This window comes from Catharus ustulatus, chromosome 1, assembly GCF_009819885.2.
Source record: "Catharus ustulatus isolate bCatUst1 chromosome 1, bCatUst1.pri.v2, whole genome shotgun sequence".
NCBI classification, from domain to species: domain Eukaryota; kingdom Metazoa; phylum Chordata; class Aves; order Passeriformes; family Turdidae; genus Catharus; species Catharus ustulatus.
In genome coordinates this window covers 94,852,324-94,874,447 of record NC_046221.1, presented here as the reverse complement: position 1 = coordinate 94,874,447, position 22,124 = coordinate 94,852,324, and the positions used below count along the sequence as shown (strand labels likewise).

Genomic DNA, 22,124 nt, shown 5'->3' with positions numbered 1-22,124 from the left:
TCTTGATTTTTGCAAAAGTAATCCATCAAATGCAGTTATTAATAAACTAGCAAAAGTTGAAATAATGTTGTGAAAATTACACAGGCTGCAGTGCAATCCATTACGGAGTATAGAAGTAAGAAGAACACTAAAGAAACAGATAGCTCAGGAAATAATAATTTTTCTACATAAAGAAACAGGAATCTGTAGAATGCCATATCTGTGTCTACAGAAATTAAAATCTAATGGTCACAGACTACATAATCAAATGATAGATAAAAATGCCTTGGCAGTTGAGAGGAAGCCTCTGTCTTATTTGTACAAATCATGGATCAAAGAATATGATTTCAAGGGAAAGCAGGACAAAGTTTCTTTTATCTGGACTCTTTGTCAGACTGGTATAGATACAGTCCATGCTACTAGGACTTATTACACAAACAAAAAAACAAACAAACAAACAAACAAAAACTTAAATCACAGTAAGCATTCAAGAGGTTTTCTTAACCTCCCTTCTAGGAGTTCTCTGTTATCTCTGAAATGTGCAAATAGATCTTTGTCTAAAGCATTGGGTTTGAGTAAGCAACAAAGATTTAGAGAATGGAACTATAGAGGGACCAAGCGTTAGACAAGAATCCAATTTCTATTTTTCAGTCTTCTAATTAGGTACCTATCATTAATCTAATCTAGTTTGCTACTGGACACTTACAGGTGCAAAAGAAGGGGTTTTTTTCTGCCTAAATGCTAGGTATTTCTAAATTTTGAGGCATTTGTAATAATGTCAGTAACTGCAACCAGGTTTACTTTCAGTTTAGGGCCGTTTCTTTCAGTTTAGGGCAGACCATATTTTCAAGGAATGATTATCATTTTCTGACAATTTCCATAAAAGACTCCATTTAAGTTGCTTTTAAGTCAGTTGCATTCTAAAGCTTTTAGATCAGTCTGTTCAAAGACTGAGATGGAAAATCTTCCTTCCTTTATATATATTTCCCTTATATCTAATCCCTCAATTATTTCTGGACTCCAAAATAGAGAAGTCTTCTGCCACACAACTCTCCAGTCTACCTTTCTTTTGTCTCTGTTCAGACCTACAGATACTTACAGAGGGCTCAATATAATTCAAAAATCGGGCTGCATTTAAGTGAAAAGTTCCCTGAAAGGACCAGTCCGGTTCTACCTCTACTCTCAAGGTTTCCAACATGCTAGAAAAAAAAAAAAAATACTGTTGAATTTCTAACTTGGAATTGAAATCTGAATGTTTTGACTGAGGGACATTATTGGTGTATGTTCAATCAGACTCATAGATGACTTGAGTTCAGGTTCCTATCCTACTTCTTTAGAGCTGAATCTTTCACCACAAAATGTTCTGTTTTACCTGTGACAGGGAAGATTGCAAGAGGGGATTTTTTTGCTTCCATATCTACTGACTTATCACAACAGAAGACCAAATCTTGCTTTATTTTTGTATTTCATAAATCTCTAAATGAAATTGCCTTCCTAAACATCGCTTTTGCATCCCTTTCTGCAAATACTGGCATTAGGAAATGAGTTCCCTCCCTTGATAGATAAAAGATTTAAGAGCTTTCTCCATAACAGTTATCTAGTCAAAGAGATGCTGAGCATCAGCTGGGACTGACCACAGTGGAAGCTGCTATTGCTCAGAAACTCTGGGAAACTTCCGTGGGTTCCTAAATGTGTATTTTGGCTCCTGGTTTGATTCAACAGCTAAAGAAAGAATTAACACTGACAGATTCCCAAAGAGATATTGCTGCCAGAAGGGCAATTTCCTCTAGACTGGTTAACAGCAGTCCAAATAAGTATGTCTTCAATGGAGGTTTTAAAAATGAGACCATGAGTGCTGTGTAGGGGTAAATATCCTTGATAATCTTGGCAGTCGAGAAAGGGGAAAGAAAAGCAGAATCTGGAAGAAACATGGGAACAGCTATGCTGAAACAGAAATACAGTATATCCATCAAGTGTCCTATTTCTAACATTTACTAGTACCATCTGCTGCAGAGGAAGACTAAAAAACCCTCTCATAAACCAGCTCAAGTTCATCAATTGGCTTAAGCCCCAAGATGGGTTTTGTCTACAAATCTTGTGGGTTGATAAAGTAAGAAGAAAGATTCTGGGCATTTTATTTACCTGTTGAACTACTCTTCTGTGAAACCCCGATCAATGATGGTATAAAAGCCAGACTGCTATTTACGTGGTTAAAAGTGTTTTGGGACAGACCATGTAATTTTACTCATTTCATCCATTGCTAACTCTATGAGGTTAAATCCAGTAGGGGAAACAAAACCAAATTGGTTACATGCACGAGACCTGTACCATTTACACAGATCTATATAGTACTAACACAAACCTTTACTTCCAAGGAAAAGGAAAATATTAGGCTTCCACAGGACTTTTGATGGGATTCAGCTGCACTGGGATATGGTTCTGCAGTGCACATGTAAAAAAGAAAGAAGTGTTTGGTGTGAATGTCCTAGGACTTCATCTGTCTTGCTATTTTTTACCATAAACCTTTTTTTTATCATCTTCTGGGAAACATCTTCAAAGTTTTATTTCAGCCAGGATTCTATATTAGGCTGCTTTAAGTTCCCTCTAGCATTTATTCTGTAGTGTCATCCCTAGTTGGGAATGCCATCATTTGCTTGAAGGTAAGTTCTTTGAACTTGATTTTGAAAATAAACAATATTCTTCTCATTCATCTTTCCAAAGCACTTCAAAATAGCTTCCAGATCTAAAGTAATGAACAATTACTACCCTTAGCGGAATTCACTAATTGCATGATTCATATATAACACAAGAAACATTCTTTACTTGTATTGTTAAAACTGACTTTTTTTTCCTAGTTCTATCTGTAAAATATTCAATTGTAAATGGTACTATTCAACAAATTTACTTTGGCATGCGGACGTCTACACAAATAACAAAACAACAGAAAAGTGGCATTCAAAACAAAAAAAAAAATTATCATAATCCTGTTTTTCAGTGAGTTCCACGTGGATTTTTAGTGCAATCAAGGCAAGACAAGAGGAAACACATAGGGCTCAATAAAAGAAAGAAATAAAACGACAAGAGAATTGGGACTGGACTCCTAAACTGCAGTTTTAATGACTGTATTTTTATAAATCCAAAAATGTCCACTCTGCCCATTTCTTTTGGCAATTCTGAAGTGCCTTCACAAAGCTGACCTGAGTGAGTTTAAGTTCTCTAAACTGTAGATGAGCAATTCTGGGGACTGTTTAGCTACCAAACCACAGCACTTTGTAATTCCAAGGAAAAAAATGACGTATTAGAGAGCCTTATACATTTATCAGAGATTACTGAAGCTATTTACTTCCTTCAAAGTAAATATATTTCATTAAGTAGGGGCAAAAAATTTTGTTTTGTTGCTTCTTCCATGCAGAAGTCAACTACTACAGTCACATGACTCTCAATTTGCTAAAAAAAAAGCAGTTTAGGGACACATATCATGTAAGGGCAGTCATAACATAGACCAGAAGAACAAGCTGCTCTCCCAGTCTTCCTGTGACCCTCTCTGCTTTCAGGATCAACTGTGGTTCCTTCATCTGCCTTTTCCCAGCAGTGTAATTCACAAAAAAATTATTTTAAATAGGAAAAATTTGTATTTGTACTTACATTTGTGGAGTCTTCAGCATCTATTTATAGCTTTTTCTTTTTCAGATCTTCTCAGCTTTTATTCCGATGTGCTTTCTGTTCCAAATCTTTTAAGTTTCATGAAAGAGCAGTCAGCTGGGATTGATGTTTCCAGCAAGTCCTCCTCACAAATACTTGGCAAGCCTAGAAAGCACTGTCTGAGGCCCAGGAGCTGACAGGGTTAGGAGGTCTTGCTGTACGCACCTATATAAGGTGGCTATCTGACTTTGGGTAAGAAAACCTGATGAAAAACTGCAAGCCAATAATAGTCACACAAGGAACCATAAAATAGATCTGACTGCTCAAGGTTTTTTAATAGTTGTTTAAAGTTAGAAGTGATTGTGGGTGACAAAGCAAGAGATCAGCTGAGCTCCCACTTTGGAGCCTGGGCAAGCCGCAGGGTTCCTGCACTTTGGTGATGGGAGGGACAGATTTTCTCACACTTGTCCACTCTGACTTCTTCGTTTAGCTGACCATGAGCAGCCAGCAGCTGGCACGGGCACCTGCCCAAACTGGCAATAGCCATCCTCTCATACTCTTGCAGCTTGGACCATCTGGAAATGTCTGCAGTGCCATGGGCTGTCATTGACTTTTGTCTCCGCTGTGTCGCCTCAGGTGAAGTTTCCTCCAGGTGACACAGAGCAGCTGCAGTAGCTCCACCAGTGTCACTCCTGGTTCTGCTACATCCCCGAACGTGCTGGGTTTGAGCATGGTACTGACATTTTCTTGGTTCCTGGATAAGCAGGGCTTGTCCCACTCCACTCCGCTTCCAGCTGGAAAGATAGGCTGGCATAGGAACAGAGCACACTGGGGAGTCTTGTGCAAGGCTAAATGTCAAACAGGACATGCTCTCTGGGGACTCGTGTGGCTGCAGGTGTCTGCTCTTTGTCTTTCACCTCCCACAGTTGCCTCTGGATATGGGCAAAGGCAGGAATCTGAGTCATCCTCCCAAGGCAGGCTCTTCCTTCAACATTAATGAGGATTTTGCAGAAATCCCTCGCCTCCCATGGCCTGTGTCTTTAGGACTGAGCTCTACCTGCTTTGAAATCAGATGTTTGGGAGAGGAGGAGGAGGAGTGTTAACTGGAAAATACAATGCAGAGGAAACTGCATCTTGCAACAAACATGACTACATTTCATATCTTGCCCGCAGAGGCTCTTGCAAACCTAAAAATTAGACATATGAGCATACCTTTTTTCTTTGTGAACCATATTTAACCTTGTTTGACATGTATTTACAATGAAATGATTCTGCTTTCTAGACAAGTTGTCCCAGGTTTACCCAGCTTTAATCTGAAGCCAACATTCTGACTTGTTTTTACTTCAGCACTTCTATATTACTGCAACCATTTCACCACTGGTTAAAATAGAAAAAAATGAAAGTGTTCAAGCATTGAGTTTCAAAACAGGAAGGAGAAGAGGGAGAAATGTAGGAATTCTCTTCAGTTTCTCAGATTTTGTGGAGTTATTTACACTCATAAATCCATGTGTTCTTAATTAGACAAACAGCCCTTTTGAGATAAACAGCCTAACTATTCTGGGAAAAAAAAAATCTTTTGACTGCTAAGTCTCCAGAAAAGTTCTGAAATATTTTTAACAGTGGTTTGGAGTAATTGGTGGAACAAACATTTAACAGAAATTTCAGGCTTTTTTATATAGAATTTACTTTAACCTGGCTGAAAATGACACATGATAATTTGGTGGATGCGTTTGTTACGAGTGGGTATTTGCCATCAAAATAAACATATCAAACTATCTTCTACAGCCTGTAGTCCCTGATTAAAAAGGTTTTTACTATTTTATTACTCTGATGAAGCAGAGTTTTTTGATGAGACCTGAATCTTATTGGTGGTTTTAGTGTTGTATTATATTTATTACAGTTTAAAAATGACTGTTACACTACACATGTATTGTCAGCGACTGTATTTTTGCAACTGCAATGTGCTGTGGATGTTTTCAAGGCTCAATGATCCTCCCACCCCCCTCACACCTGCAGGGTGGGGAATTACTGCATGGAGCTATAGAAAATAGTTACATGGTCATGACATCTATATTAAATGCTAAAAAATTCTTATAATGTTTATGATTTAAAATGCTCAAGGTAAAGAAACACAAGAGATAAAGATACTTTTATCTCGGTTGCCATTTTTTTATTGTCTCAGTTTAATGCGTTTTAAACACAGAGAAAGTGTTAACATGCTCCTAAGAAAATTATCAGTGAGTATTGAAAATAAATTCCTATTGGAAAACATTGTAATTAGTCTTTAGTAGAGTGTTTTCAGTCTTCTCATAGAATATAGTTCTTCCAAGCAGTACAGACACTTCGCTACATGATTCCCTGTGTGTGTGTACGTACGAGTGTACAGACATAGATGTGCATGAATGTACATATGTGCATAGCTCTTGTTTCTAAACTTATTTCTAAACTTTCTGCATTAATGAATAATACACGTGCAGTTTAACTGTGACACATATTTATAACAAGCAATTGTTTTGCAAATGTTAGAAGTTAACCCTTCTCTCCATGGTATGATGACTGTGGGTCTATGATCTGTTTTCAAAGCTGGGTGCATGGCAGAAGGAAGAGTCTTCCGCAGAACAGAGCAGCTCTGCTAAAAAGAAAAAAAGAAAAAAAGAAAATTGGCTGGTTTTTTGGAAGCAACAGTTCAACCTCTACATATTGCTTAACAATTTCCTGCTGTTGAGTCATACTGCCTTGTAAAATCACCTTGCAAATCAGAAAATGGTGATTGTTTAAGCACCTTTATTTTACGACAGTCTCAGATGCTCATGAACTATGGGCCAAATGTCAAGGTATTTATTCATGGAGTTAGATCCTACTGAGCATTACGTGGCATCCTGCGTCACAGTGTTGCTTGCAAAAGGCATGCTGTGACTGCTCGAGATCTTCAGCACTTTGCAAAGCCATGTGGGTGTTCAGGGTAGTGTGATTAATCCTAGGAGTAGGAACAAAAAGGGAAAAAAGAGAGTTGATTTGGCCCATAATTGGAGAGACAGTCAGCTGCACACAGCTATGCACAATACAGATTGCAGGGTGTCACTGCTTCCATTGAATTCAATAGAAAACTGCTTACTGGCCTAACAAGGACAGATTTAATCCTAGACCCTGAAATATCTCCACAAACCAGTTAATTTTCAGTATAAAATGTCTAAATGTATGCTTTATCAAGCCACTTTTATGTTTTGCTGGCCCCTTTATCTTGTGTCAACCAAAAATTCATAATACCAATTTTGACTGAAGGCTGGCTTTAATTACAATTTCTTTTACAGGTCTCAACTGCTTTTTGTGTCCTGGGAAATGAGAGCAATTCTTTCTATCATATTCAGAAAGAAAATGAAAAGGTTGGTAAATGTATAAGTAATTTTAACTGATTCATTGATCTGAATACTTTTAAAGTAATACAGTAAGTATTTCTGTCACACTTTGAAGTTAAGCTTGGAGCTCAGTTACATCCCTTAGGGTTATTTTATAGCCATTAAGAATGTGTACCTTTTATCTCGTGCCTTCAATTAATTGAATTTCAAAAATATTCTCAAATGTTTTTAGAAAATCATTTAGTACCTGGAGGACATTCCTCTGTGATTTATTGTTACAGTAATTAAAAGCAGTGAGTATTACACTGGTCACTGTTGGAACTCCTGTCTGCCTTTGGCTATATTTTGGTTTAAGTTAAAACATATAGTACACTTGAGAGACTTGTGAAGGGAGGTAAGAAAAAAATTAATTCTTTTCAGATTGCTTCAGAATTTTGGCACACTTAGAAATAACCTCTTAAAGTGATCACAGTGATATTTACATGATAATTGTATGCAAGCACAATTAAACTTCTATATTAAACAATTAAATAGTGCTTTTCCTGCTATGGTGAATTATTCCTGACTACTCATATTAGTATTCTGTAGTTCTAATCAGTGCCATAAATAATTTTCAGTTTTACACATTCTGCTCTGAAGCAATTATTAAGAACTCTCAGGAAGAGTTAAAACAGCTAATGAAAATAATTAGCAGGAAAAAAATGATGGTTCATCCTGCATTGAAAGATAACCCTAACTGAAAACTACAAACGCTGCTTTAATTGCATCTTTGTTTTCTGAGGAACTCACAGTTCTCTTCTGTGGTCCCTTCCGTGCAAGAAGCAGCATTTTGCAGAATTTCTCACTCACAGGAAGATCGGTGGGATTCCCAGCCCACGACTCTCTGCTGGTGCAACACAGAGGACGGAGCTTATTGCTGTATTGCTTCCCTGGAGCTGCACCTCAGCAGCACTGCTCACCTGGCCAAAGTCTGCAGTAAAGACGCAGTGCAGGAAGGAGAACTTGGTGCTACTGACTCACTTGGTGTCTTCTGCCTTTTCAGCGTCTTCCAAGAGGCTTGGTTCTGCTTCTGGGTCTATAAAGTTATGCTCTTTTCCTATTAAAAAATAATCCTCTCCACCCTTCCACATATTGAGCATAGTAAGACAGCCCTAGCTATTTCTCTAACAACATCAAATCTTTTTCTTAACGCAAAATAAATTTATTTTCAAAATCATGGGCTCACAAATGGAATTATGGTAACATTTGCTTACAAAATTCTTTAGAAAATAGTCAGAAGCCTACATCTTTGTGGACTACAAAAGACACTCAGATGACCACCCAGGATCTGAAAATAAATGTGGGTTATTAGCTTAGGCATGCATTTATGAATAAAAGTCTAGTTGTACAGATTCTGTCCAATACAGACCAGTACCAGATAAACATTTCACATTTTAACGTACTCACTGAAGTCATTGTTCAAAGTAATAACCTATCCTTTTAATAAACCATCCCCGTTACACAGAAATGCCTAAAGGTTTTCTAGTGTGCATCAGTCTTTTGAACATCACATAATGAATTTAATGTGAGAAGAGGAAAAGAAATGTACCTGTATGGATCCCTGCAAATTAAGCCAAACCTTGCTGCTCTGAGGCTACCATATAACTTGGCACCAAATAACCAGATGAGGACAAAAATAGTTTCAGAGAAAATCTGATTTCTATCTGTGTATTTACTACATTCTGAATTATATTGGCTTTCCTGAAATTATTCCAGTTAAGTAAATTATCTCAGAGGTTTCATGATTAAGCTAATGTGTTTCTAGGACCTTCATAGTGAACATGAGTTATGATACGTGCATTAGTATATTATTTCTTGACTAGGTGTGATTTAGTAACCTCTACAGGAAAATAGAGGCCAAAAAAGTAAGAGATCAAGCTGTTGTTTTCTCCCATCTGATATCTTAGAAAGTAGGTCTTCAAAATATAGCCATGGTGCTGAAGGAGTTGAGACTGAAAATTAAATTGTATTTCCTTTTTGAATGGAAATATGTGGTTCTATCACCAGTGCTGTTTGTCTAATGACATGGAAAATTAAGGGGTTTAACCACTTGGTATCATTTAATGATGGCCTTTTCACAGCAGAGAGGGCATTGCTCTAGCTACAGAAATGGGAAAGAATGCCAAAGAATGCCAGGATAGACAGGACCAACAGCATTTCTACAGTGAAAAGAGCACCTTTTAATAGTTTAAGCATTAAAAATGGTTGAAACCTTAGTGTTATTGGTTATTTAAACAAAAATATAAAAGGAACAAGACAATCTAACATTACGAACGACATGAAGCAAGATCTGAAAATGCCCTTCCAGCCTTGGACTCTGACCCATGGATTTTTGGGAATGCTGCCCAAAAGCTTTTTCTCTTGTTGCAAGCATCTTCCCCGATTTATCAGTGACCAGTGTTCCCTCAGTGTCCATCCTGTCACTATGGTTGACCTGCATGCATGTCTGCTGGGATTCCAGCTCCACTTAGTCTGGTTGCTCTCTTTCCTGGCTAGACCAGTTTCTGACAGAAAGCCACTGTGCTTTCTGCTGCGTAGGTCAGAATGGCAATGGATGGCAATTTCCAAGGTGTGCAGGTCGACATGAGCAAATTGGAAAAGACAGACTCGAGTCTGCTCACTTCCTTTAAGCATCACTGAAATAATTAAAAATGTTGATCTCATAGACCTGAGGTTGTTATATTACAAAAGACCCATATTAATGTACTGCTATTGGTTGTAGCTGTTAATATAAAAGATTACTCTTTGAACGATGCCTCCTGCCCTTGAACATCATACATCAGGGCAGGGAGGCAGCTGAGCCCAGCACCTCACCCCGGAGCTCCCCCCTGTAAACTCGGCCGTCGAGAAAAGCGGGGGTGGCCTCTGGTTGAGCACCCGGCGCCGGGACGGGGACAAGTTTGGGGGAAGACACCGAGAGGTCCCGGTGCCCTCAAAGCATCTTAGGGCCGAAGGGCAGGTGTCACCTCCGGGCGGCGGACGGTGCCACCCCGCTCTGTAAAACACGGGATCGGCGGGCAGGACGAGGTCCCGGGGCGGCGGGGCTCCCAGCGCAGGCAGGGCGCTGCCCCGGGCCGGGCTCAGAGACAGAGGGACAGGTTTCCCTGGGGAAGGGAGGAAAAGTCCAGACCCGCAGTGGCGGGACAGGAACGGCACACACACCTCCTGCACTCCGGGGGCATCGCAGAGCCCTCGTCCCGCCGGCGGGGAGGCAGCCCGGGGCGGGCAACCAGGCATCCGCGCCGCTGTGGGTTTGTTACTCCGCTTCAAAATGCAAAGGCTCGTGGCATGATTGGCTTTCTGTTTGCAGGTGCAGATGGGGAGAAGGCTCACGTTTCCTTTCTCCGTGTGGTTTCCCCACCTTGAAGGCTGCATGGGCAATCCGAGGAGGGGGAAAGGGGAAAGAGAAGAGGATTTCCCAGTTTCAGCATTCATCAGATTTACCCTGTCATTGCACTACAAGGTGCAGCGTGTGTCGAACATTACGAGCACGGGGCCATGCAAATGACACAGGCATGAAAGAGCCCTGGCAAGAATAAATCTGTCGATGTACAGATGTTCCCTATTAACGTTACTGTTCAGCCTTGGTGGTTACTGTGGGAAGACACCGGATTAAAAATTCCCATTGCCACCCCACCTCTGCTGAACCTTTCTCCCCACACCTCTTTGTCTTCGCTTAATTAGGTAGGATATAATACTCTCTTTTTCTCCTCCTCTGTCTTATTGAGACGTCTGCCCAGGCTCACGCCTTTAAACAGGAATGATATTGATCCCTCCTCCCCCTTCTGTCAATCCCGATTTGTCCCTTTTCCTGCTGAACAAACAATTAAGAAAAGAAAGTACCGAGCGCGCGGTGGAACTTGTCATGCACGGGCTCCCGCGGGGATCCCGGGAGCTGCGCGGCCCCGGACACCGGGCCGGAGCCCGAGGCGGCCCTGGGCGCCCGGGACTGAGAGAGGGTGGCGGGAGGCTGCACACCGAGAAAGGCATTTCGGACTGGGAGCTCGCTGCCGCTTCGCCCAACCCCGGCCCCGTGTAACTTCTCCGCAGCAGAGGGCGGCGGTGGCGGCGGGAGCCTGCGGGACGGACGGAGGGACGGAGAGGGCGGGCGGGACCGAGCGCTCCTGCCCCGACCTGCTTGCGGCTGCCCCTCCACCTCCGCCCGGAGGGAGCCCCCGGTGCCCGGGCAGCCCCTGTGGGGCTGCGCCCAGGGCGGGCAGCGGCGGCGCAGCCAGCCCCGGGGGCGCTGCAGGGAGCGGGTCCCCCGTGCCGGGCGCTGCCGCACCGCCCCCCCTGCCCCCTCCCCGCGGTCGGGGGGCGCTGGCCCAGGCGATCCCCGGCAGCTCCGCGGCGCCCGAATCCGCCGCGCTGCCCCCCGGGCTATGAATAAAGCCGAGGCGGCCGGGGGGACAGGTACAGGTGCCCGTCTCCTGTGCGCAGGGCTACGCCGACGTCCCAGCCCGCCTCCTCCAGCGGGAGGGAAACAAAGACGGCGAGAGAGGCAGGGAGAGTTGCCTGTAAGTTTAGCGCCTTTCAGTCGTGACTCGCGGAGATAAATGATAGTTTGGAGGTGCGCGCAGTTAATCACCGCCACGGCTGCCGTACAGCGTGTGCAACCCGCAGATCATTAGGTTAAATGGAGGACATTCGTGTCCTTCCAGAATCAATGCAATTATTGTTGGCAACAAGGACAACAATTGGAGTGGCAGCACTAATTTTACTAACCTGCTATTAATTATGGTGTCCCCCACGCCCCAGACGGCGTTTATAACCCGCGGAAGCAAGCGGCGCTGGCTGCTTCTGTTTTAAAACGGGAAAAGTTGGAAGTGGAATGCCTGGTCGTGTTGGAAAGTGTTAATCAGTAGGAAAGAGTGTGATCAGTGGAACTATTCACTTGAGCGTCACTCTGGTACAGGGGGTTAGTGAAGTGGCTGTGGCGCCTGGGGACCGAAGGCTCCGCGCAGGTACCGCGCACTGAGACATGTCTGCGTTAGCTCCCCGCAGCTCCCTGCCACGCCAGCCAGCGCAGACCGGAGGAGACAAGCCCTACCATGGCACAGCCATCGCTACCAGGTTTTAGCCGAAGCCTGGCGTGATCGCAGGTAAAAAAATTCTTCTTTTGGTGGTGATGCTTGTGAGTGCGTGTGTGAGTGTGTGTGTGAGTATGTGTGTGAGTGTGTGTGTGTGTGTGTGTCTATGGAAGCGGGGGGTGGAGGGGAGCGCTGGGGCTTACCCCCCCCGCCCCCCTTCTCCTTCGGAGCCCGCTTTAGCAGCAAGGCAGCTGAAAACGAACTGCTGGAGGGAAGAGAAACTATCTGTGATGAATCACTTGGCTTTGTGCAATCTTTACCTAGAACAGAGGGTAAATGTATTTTAACATACGTGTGTTATTTCTTGGGAAGGGGGTGTGGATATGATATTCAGCGAGCACTAAGGTAAGGTACCGAGTCAAACTTTCTGGATTTTAAGACGAACTTTAAAAGACAGAATTTGATCTTGCAAGCAGGAAAGTTTTGCCTTCACAGGGAAGTAAGTTGAAGCTGTCGGGTGCCAGGGAGCTCAAAGGTAGTGGCGTCTGAATGCCTGCAGGTCTGCAGCACTGGGGGTACAGGAGCTGAGAAAGGAAATCTTATACAATCTTTGCTTTGCTAGTGAAAGCGTAGTTGTGATGCTCTGCACCGAGTGGGTAAATGTGGGCATGTTGTGGGGTCCATCTATAGCCACAGAGCATCTGCCCAGGTCAGCGTTTGCTTCTCTTGCTGAAAAGTTTGGTGTATGTGGGGGCAGGGAGGGGGGTAGCGGGTTGTGTGTGTAGGTGTGCATGTAAGAGAGAGAGAGAGAGAAAGTGCTGGCTCTAGTTCTGAAGTGTGAAAAGTTAATAAATACAAAGAACAGAATGAGCATGTGAGGCCTTTCTGCTCTAATCTAGATTGTTTGCCAAGAGGATTGAAGACTTGCAAAATGAAAGCATTCAAATGGATAGCTTTGAACAACTGATTTTACATGTAGTTGTAAACTGAGTAAATTAATTAGCAGTGCCTTCTTATGCAACTATTCTGTTGGTCATCATGGCTCTGCCAATCCCAAGCCATGGCATGGGTTTGTGCAGGTCGGCAGCTGTCCCTCGACTCAAAATGCAGGAGGTGCAGTTGCACCTCAAACTAGCTCAGAAACAATTTATTTATAATATATATTTACTGTCAAATAGCAAGTTTATGGGAACTAACCTACGTGAAAGTATTGTAGGTTGCCTTCGGTTCCATGTTAGATTCCAAACGGGCAACACGTAGAGCTTTGCAGCGTTTGTCAGGCTGTGTCAATGTTGCTTTAAGTCTGTAACATGAAAACAAAGCAAATTCGACTGAAAGAGCTCGCTAAAGTCTGTTTAGCCCATAAGCAAATTCCGTTGCTGAAATATTTCCAGGAGTGGCAATAACCCCTCCAAAAGAGAAGGCGATGAAAACGCAGATAGCAAGTGTAGCTGCATTAACTGCCTCTAGATCATGTCCCTGAAGACGTCCATCAAAGCCTGAGTGCTGAAGACGTTCTGTTTTACCTGCTGTGGCCTGTTCCAGCATCACACTCTTTCATTCTCATTCCATGTTTTTACAATAAAACTTGTATGAGCATTGGCTCCAGGTTCTCAGAGGAAAAGCTCATAACCCTGGGAGAGAGACCTGGCTAGGCTTTGGGTAGGAAAGACCTGCTCGCCTGAGTGTGCAGGCTGGTTCTGACCAGAAGGGAACTCTCCAGCGTTTCCTATTGATCGCAATGGGTTTCCTTGCTCAAACTTTGGAGAAAGCTGTGTGTGTTTCTTTCTCGAAAGCTGCATTGTACAGGAAAGGGGCTTTGACGAGGATCAATTTTTATTGCACAGCAAAGACTTGCATTTTCCAAATGCTTAAGGATATAGCCCACAGCATTAAGCGTCTTTGCTTGGATTTGAACAGTGTTACGTTGTTTATGTGCAAGAACCACAAAGGTTATTTTAAATCATTGTGGGGCTTAATGCATGTTTGTGCTCTGGCACCAAAAATTTAAGATGAAATATAATTGTGTTGAGTTTCTTATCAACAAAGGGCCATTATTTGTAGACTGTAAGTGAAACAAGACATCAACAGTGGGGGAGGATGTAATGTCAGCTTTCAGCATTTAAGTGTTTAAGGTTATTAAGTTTTTTTGTCGCTTTTCCTTTTTGTTTGTTTGTTTTGGTGGGGTTTTTTTTAATGAGTGCTTTCTAGGGAATACAGATTGGAACTGACACAGAGCTGACCGGGGGTAAAGTAATAGAGCAGGCAGGCTGCAAAGAAAAATGACAAATAATTATCATGATTAATACAGGAAAGTTCAGTGCGAAAATGGGCACCAGAGTATTTGCATGGCGCAGTGAAAGACAACTGTGATATATAAATAGACAAGGACTATAAATATTGAATTTCTCCTTGTATTTTAAAGTTTAATAGACTCATCTAAATATCAAAACCTGTAGTGTATTGTTGGCCACTGCAGAGTTGACATCTGCAGTGGAAAAAAAAAAAAAAAAAAAAAAAAAAAAAAAAAAAAAACAGAAAACACCAAATAAACCAGAACTTCAGGACATTTCCCAAACTGTAGCCTGGAAATTGGGAGGACTTCTTCAGGCAGTTCTCCAGCTATGCCAGCTAATTATAGTGCTTTACACCGAGCCACTCTTGAGATAAGTGCAACTATTTTCTTCCCTAGCACCGGTGAGTTTTATTCCGGAGCTTAAACAAACATCCCCCAGCGCAATGGGCACAGGAGGCTGAGGGAGCAGCACGGAACACTGCGTGCAGACCATTGTGTAAACACTGGGTGTCTTTTCTTCCCAAACAATGCAATAGTCCGTCAACACTCCGCACAGAAGGAAGCTGCTGGTGCTGAGTCGCTAAAAGTATCGTTATACTTTGGCAACACCAGGGTATAATGCAGGAGGAGGAATAGAGAAGCCCTTCTATAAAAGAAACCCAATGGCAAAGTTATTAATATTCTCAGAAATAAAAGGAATTAACATTTCAGGTGAGGAAAAAATAAGCACTTTCTTTCCATCCAAAAATCAATACAGAATTCCAAACCGATTATTTATGTCATTTGAGTCCCTTTCTTTATACGTTTCTCCCGGCTACAGATACTGAGCTGTCAGGATAATTTGCATGTACTGTATCTGATATCTTTTATTTGCAAACACTCTAAAGCGCCATAAAACGCCTCTTGTTGTAGTCTAACTCGATCTGAGAACTAGTATTTTCATCTGTAAATTAAAGCAATTACGCAGCAGATATTATATTATGTGTACTGTGGTCTCCAGATAGTCATCAATCACCCTCAATCGAGCTGTCAGTGTGGGCAGATTCGTTTCTGGGAGGCAGTCTTCCAGCTGGGGAGAAGAAGAGAATATCATCATTAATTAGAGTGTGACCCTGGGGCTATTCACATGTCTGAACCCAGGAATCTCTCTGAGCAAGTCTGCACACCATGGAGCAGCGTTCGACTGCACCAGCAGCCCAGCTTCAGCCTCGGAGCTGACTCCTCCGCTTCCCCCGTCCTCCCGGGGGCTGCCTGCTTGCCCTGCCTCGGTGGTACCGGCCGTCGGGGGAGAGGTGCTGGGGCTGCCAGCATCTTCCCCCTCGGCCCGTTCCCCCCGAGCAGGCAGCACACGGGGGTTGCTGCCTGCTTGTATGGGGGGGAGGTGGTCCCAGACCCCCAGAGGGTAGGGAGGCTGATGGCAGCAGTGGGATGGGTCGGGTAGAAGGGGGTGTTGGAAGTTTGAGATGGGATCAAAGTCGTTTTAACGTGAAAAGTCACATCTTTTCCATCATTCCCCGGAAGACGCTTGTAGGGTTTTCTACCTGTAATCACATGCCTGGAATAAAAGCCGAAAAGAAAAGCAGGATTGCTTATCATGTGCTTTATTGTCAGCGTTAGCGCTAATTTTAACTGTTGATTAAATCTTAAATGAAGACTCAGTCGTGTGTCCCTTCATATGTCTTGTTTGTAATTGAGACTAATTATTACTGTGGGGTGGGAAGAAGCAGCTGCTCATTAATTAATTTCTAATTAAAAGTGCTTACTAGCCTTTCAGTGACTAAGGAGGGTGGGGAAAATAGCTGATACAACATTGATCCTTCAGATTAAAAACATTCATTTCCTTCCCTTGCCCGCAGAAATATATGTGTTGCAAGCAGGCGTTGCTGCTACCGAAGAGCTTACCAAACTTTTCGCCCCTGTTAGGCAGGTTGAAGGCGATGCTGGTGAGCCTGTTTTCCATGGCAGGGCAAAGATTCCCGAAAATGAGTGTTAAACTTACAGGCAGGTTAATTTGAGTAGGTTTTGCGTGACGTCAGAGGCTCGGCTCTTTTAAAACAGCGTGCTTGTGAGTTGATGCATTCGTATCACTTTTCTTCTTCCCACCTTTTATTTTTCCGTGGGTGCAAAGCATTTATTTTTACCCTCACGTCTGTCAGCCTGGGAGCCTACATGTAACAATTATTTCTGTGTCGTAGCGGTAGCGGGAAAGGTGCTAAAATCGCCGTACATACTTAAAAAAAAAAAATTTAAGTTTTCATGTAAATAAATTAAATGTGGTTTTCTGCTTCGTCCTGTAAGCATCTAGGGACCTGTGGTTACCAATCAATTGGTACGACAGAGCAGAGCCAGGCTGCCATAGCGTGCAGATCAGACGCCTCGCCTTGTTTCTAGATAACTGGGAGCCTCTGTACCATGTCCTATCCTCAGTTTGGCTACCCTTACTCCTCAGCACCCCAGGTAAGAGTTTTTGCCTACCAACGTTAATTGATTGAATTTCAGTCCTCATGGATGTTTTCGCTCCGGGATGAGGGCGGCAGCGAACCTCTCCCGCATGCGGTAGCTGCGAAGCAGATGCTCGCTCTGCAGCTTTCCAAGATGACCAAGTTCTGTGTCGGGCACCAGTTTTAAAATGGGAAGAAACATGCGGGATTTAGGGTGTTTGGGGGTGATAAAGACACGTGGGAGATGATTACAGAGATGAGAGAGGTGAGAAGGGGAGCTAGAGATCCCCAGCCCCCCCTACCCCTTCTTTTTTTTTTTTTTTTTTTTCTTATCACGATTAAATTCACAGTTTATCAATTAAACACGGACGTACGGAGGTCCGGCCCGTAGAAACAGAATGGGATATTCTAAACCAGCAGGTTAATTACAGATGCGTGCGTGGCTGCTACAAATCTGCAGTCAAAATAAATATGCATGAATGACTTCGAAAAAAAAGGTTTAAAACGCAGATGGGAATCATTGTGCTGCAAGAGGAGAAAACGGTGTAAACCCCAGTCTTGTGAAAACACCCCAGGAAAGGTTAGCTTTTAAATGCAGAGGGCCTGAGGAATGTATTATAGAGGATTAAACATCCACAGTCACGGGGCGTTCGTTGTTGTTGTGGAGTCGTTTCAAAAAACTGATAAAATCCTTGCACCTCTGCGCTTCTCCAGAAGCTCTTCTATCACGATTGAAGTAAAATACGGCAGGGGAGGGAGGAGGGGGGGCGACACCCCAGAGCTATGACCTGATTTGAAAAACGAAACAAAACAAACCCAAACAAAAACCCACCAAACCCACACACTCTAACAACAACCGACCGCAAACTTGGTTACACTTTGGGAAGTTCCCCGCACCCCACCCTCAGCGCCGCTCTCTTTCCCTGCAGTTCCTGATGAGCACCAACTCCCTGACGACCTGCTGTGAGACCAGCAGCCGGACGCTGGCTGAGACGGGGGCGGCCGCCTCCGCCCAGACCCCCGTGTACTGCCCGGTGTACGAGAGCCGCCTGCTCGCCACCGCCCGACACGAGCTCAACTCCGCCGCCGCCCTGGGGGTCTACGGCGGGCCCTACGCCGGGCCCCAGGGCTATGGAAACTACGTGACCTACGGTACCGAGGCTCCCGCCTTCTACTCCTTGGTAAGCCGCCCGGGGGATGCTCGCTCGCTTCCCCCCGCCGGCCCCGCGCTCCCCCCGTGCCCCCGGGGCGAGGCCGCTCGGAGGGACCCGGTACCGGGCGGGGGCAGCCCCGGCGCTTCTCCTCCGCCCCGCCGCGCCGCACGGCGCTCCCCGCGTCCAGCCCCGCGGCAGCGGCTGTTCCGGCCCGGCGCTCGCTCCTCGCGGTAACGCAATTAAAAGTCGCGCCTGACGAGCTGGCGGCCGAGTGCGGAGGGCCCGTCCGGGCGGGCAGTTTTGGCCGACCCAGGCTCAGGCTTGCGAACAAAATGATGCGCTCTTCCCATACAGTCTTTTTGCTTTTTCTTTTTTCTTTTTTTTTTTTTTTCTTTTTTTCCCCCTGCACCGTAACAGCGCGAGTTAATGTCCCTATTGATGCCGCCGGGCGCCGCGGCCGAGGGGCCCCCGGAAGGTCCGTCGCGCCGCTCCGGGACGCGGGGCGGGGGAGCCGGGCGGCGGGGCCGGGCTCTCCCGGCGGCGGGGGCTGAGGGCGGCGGGCGGTGTCTCTTGCAGAACAGTTTGGATGCGAAGGACGGGAGCGGCTCTGCGCATGCGGGCATCGCCCCCGCGGCTGCCTACTACCCCTACGATCACACCCTCAGCCAGTACCAGTACGACAGGTAAGCGCCATCCCCACCCCGGCCCCGCTCGCTGCCCTCCACCCCCGCCACCCCCTCCCCGCCATCGCCGCCCCGCCCCGCTAGCCCCGCCAACCTGCCTCCTCGCCGCTCAGCATCTCCCGGCCCCAGCCATGTCGCCTCCCCTTCCCCACACCGACACGGGGTCCTCCGCCCCCCGGGAGGGCGGTAGCGCGGGGGGCGATCCCTCTTAACCGGGGCGGTAATTATCTTTCCCTGCGCGGAGTCAGGCTTGGGCATCCCGTGTATATTTATTAGTTTCAAAGCAGCGCAAACCCCCTTACACACCGTTCCCAGCTCAGAGGCCCATTGGGCGCCAGTGACCTTTCCTGGAGGATGTGCATTAAATATTCAGTCGCAGCCCAGTGTCATCTGCGTTAGGTTCCTACAATTTCAGGAACAAAAGGGTAGAGGAGATTACTAATAAAAGGAGTAAGAGGAAATATATTTCTATTAACACTTACACCCTGGGGTCACCCAGATGAATTTTGTTTGGGGAGGACTAATAAAACGAGAGGAAAGTGGTATTTCTATGAGTTTGCAAGCTGCTAGTATTTTCCTGCTGCCCCAAATGCTGACATTGACTTTACCACAAATAAAAGCAGGCAATTCCTTCCCTCTTTACCCCACCACTGCCAAGGCAAAGCGGAAATTTGCATCCCCCGCTGCTGAAGGGCTGAACCCTTCCTTCTTGCTTTCCCTCCTTGGCCTGAATTTTTTAGGCCGGTCCCCCTCATAAAGCTGAGCTATTCTCATCCCTCTTAAAACCGAGCTGTCCTGATCCATCTCCCCTCTCTCGGGTCCAGGCACCCTCCGGGGGGTGCCGCAGGCAGGTGGCCGGGGCCGGGGCTCTGGGACCCCGCGTCGGACAGGTGCGCGGGAGGTGAGAGCGAGATGTCACATCCCGAGGGCTTCCCTGTGCCTGCAGGTACGGGACGATGGACGGCGGGACGCGGAGAAAAAACGCCACCCGAGAGACGACCAGCACGCTGAAGGCCTGGCTGCAGGAGCACCGCAAGAACCCCTACCCCACCAAGGGCGAGAAGATCATGCTGGCCATCATCACCAAGATGACCCTCACCCAGGTCTCCACCTGGTTCGCCAACGCCCGCAGGCGGCTCAAGAAGGAGAACAAGATGACTTGGCCCCCGCGGAACAAGTGCTCGGACGAGAAGCGGCCCTATGAGGAAGAGGAGGAGGAGGAGGAGGAGGGCTCGCAGGAAGAGGCGATGAAGAGCGGGAAAGCCGAGGGTACCCTGCTAAAACCAGGCACTTAGCGGTGCGGCCGCGGGGGCTCGGCCGGCAGCTCGCCCCCGGGGCGGGCCTCGCTGGTGGGGGCGGCCGCGGGCCTCGCTGGTGGGGGCGGCCGCGGGGCAGCGCGGCGCCGACAGTGACCGTGTGTCTTGTTTTTGCTGTCCCTTCCCCCGCCCCCGCCCCGCAGAACCCACGGGCAAGGAGGAGAAGGAGCTGGAGCTCAGCGACCTGGAGGACTTGGACGCCGCCGAGTCGGAGAGCTCGGAGTGCGAGCTGAGGCGGCCCTTCCCGCACCCGCTCCCGCATCCGCACCCGCTCCCGCTGCCGGGAGCCAGCCACCCGCCGCGGGCCGCCGAGCTCCCCGCCAAGATGCCGCCGCCGGCCGCCTCCGGGGAGGAGGAGGAGGAGGAGGAGGCGGCGGCGGCAGAGCGGGCGCGGAGCTGCCTGAAGACGGCGGCGGAGGAGTGCGGCCCCGACCCGCTGGGCGCTCGGCAGCGCGGCTGCGAGTCCAAGATGTGCTTCCAGCAGGGGCAGCAGCTGCTGGAGGCGAAGCCCAGGATTTGGTCCCTGGCGCACACTGCCACCTCCCTCAACCAGGCCGAGTACCCCTCCTGCATGCTGAAAAGGCCGGGGGGCTCGGCCGCCGCCGCCGCTCCCGCCCCGGTCAGCGTCATCGACAGGCACCAGGATTCGCCGGTCACCAACCTCAGGAACTGGGTGGACGGGGTGTTTCACGACCCCCTGTTCAGGCACAGTACTTTAAACCAAGCCCTGAGCAACACAACAGTTTCCTGGGCTACCACCAAAGGAGCCATTCTGGAAACGGGCGCCTTGGGACGCGCGGTGGGGAACGGCGCCAATGTGCTCAAGGGGCAGCTCTCAAACCTGGCCCACCATGACTCAAACAAAGAGTTTCTGGCGTTTCCCAAATCAGGAAGCAAAATGTTTTGTTCCTAACAGGCCTGCCGAGGGGCAAAGGACTTTCTAACGCTTGAAGAGTCAGCTACACTGAAAAGAGACTTGCGAGAGTTTAAATTTAAATATAAAACTTTTTCTTCCTTTTTTTTTTTTTAAACAAACAACACAAACGAGGATTTAAAGTTCAGTTTGCTCAGTTCGACGGAAAGACTTTGCTCATTGCTGTTCTGAACATTTTCTCCTGGCTGCGACTTTAAGGGATCAATGTCGTGAAAGTTATTTAATTCCATGTCCAAAAAGCACGTACTATAGTGTAGGCCTACTTAAAAAGTTTACATCCGAAAGTTTACAAACGGGAAAATTTAATTCAGATTTAATTTAAGGCATGCCGAAATTAGTTATAAAGACTTTTCGAGAGTTTTTCTTCCTGATTTCCTTGTTAGCATATAATTCACAAACAGCACTTCTACTAAGTTTACACCTACTGCACAAATTTATCTTGACAAAAAAAAAAAAAAAAGAATATGTTAAAAGGTATGCTCACTCCAATAAATTGTCTGTTTCAGAGGTAACACAAGTGGTGGCGTTTTGCATTGGGCAACAAACAACTTCTAGTGTTTCAAATTCCCCCTCGGAGCCCGTCCCGATAATTCCAAGGACTGTCAACAGGCTGCCGGGAGAGGGGAAGAGAGGCTGAGCGCAGCGCTGCCGCGGCGCTGAGGACGGAGCCCGGGAGGCAGGCTGCGCGCAGGAGGGATGCTGGGCTGCGCTCCGCGGGGCAGCGCCGGGCCCCGGCCGCCTCCCGGGCCGGCAGCGGGGGCGCCGGCTGCCCGCCAGCCCCGGCGGGGCGGCAGCATCCCCTCTTCTCCCTCCCCTCCCTCCCGAGCCGCAGGCGGGCGGGGGTCGGCCCCCAAGGGCCGGGCTCTGCCGCGGCGTCGCCTCCGCCGGGCGCGGAGCAATTGATTCACATGGAAAATTTGATCTTTTAAAGAACCGTTTTAGCTTTCCAGCTCCTCTGCCAGTGCGGAGAATCGCTGATCCGCCATGAATATTTCAGCACTTCAGTACAGATGCTTTACCGTTTTGACATTAAATAGAGTGCAGCCAACAAAAAGAGAGAGGGAGGAAGAGCGCTCTCGACGTGTGATTCAGGAGCACTCGCAGCCAATTTACCACTTAGATAACAGGCGCTTAAAAGATTTCATTTCCTTCCCCGGAATGGGAACAAACTTTACTGATCCCCGGACCGGGAGACAGGGAGAACTGCTGGAAAAGAAGCTGCGAGGCAAAAGTAGATCCCGGCTCACCCGAGCA

At 46.6% G+C, this 22,124-nt stretch overlaps 1 protein-coding gene across 5 annotated transcripts; it reads left to right on the top strand.

The window, feature by feature from the left end:
* The first annotated feature begins 11,421 nt into the window (after positions 1-11,421).
* IRX4 (iroquois homeobox 4) lies at positions 11,422-21,382 on the top strand. 5 transcript variants are annotated; one of them, XM_033082301.2, is made up of 7 exons: positions 11,422-11,533; positions 12,011-12,118; positions 16,641-16,799; positions 17,713-17,964; positions 18,514-18,620; positions 19,567-19,889; positions 20,080-21,340. In XM_033082301.2, the coding sequence occupies exons 3-7, from the start codon at positions 16,755-16,757 to the stop codon at positions 20,847-20,849; spliced, it is 1,497 nt and encodes a 498-aa protein (XP_032938192.1). In that variant the 5' UTR covers positions 11,422-11,533; positions 12,011-12,118; positions 16,641-16,754; the 3' UTR covers positions 20,850-21,340. The 5 variants fall into 5 exon arrangements, with proteins under 5 accessions (XP_032938192.1, XP_032938185.1, XP_032938218.1 ...); XM_033082294.1 differs by having other exon boundaries at positions 11,422-12,118; positions 20,080-21,382; XM_033082327.2 differs by having other exon boundaries at positions 11,422-12,118; positions 16,734-16,799.
* Positions 21,383-22,124: the final 742 nt, after the last annotated feature.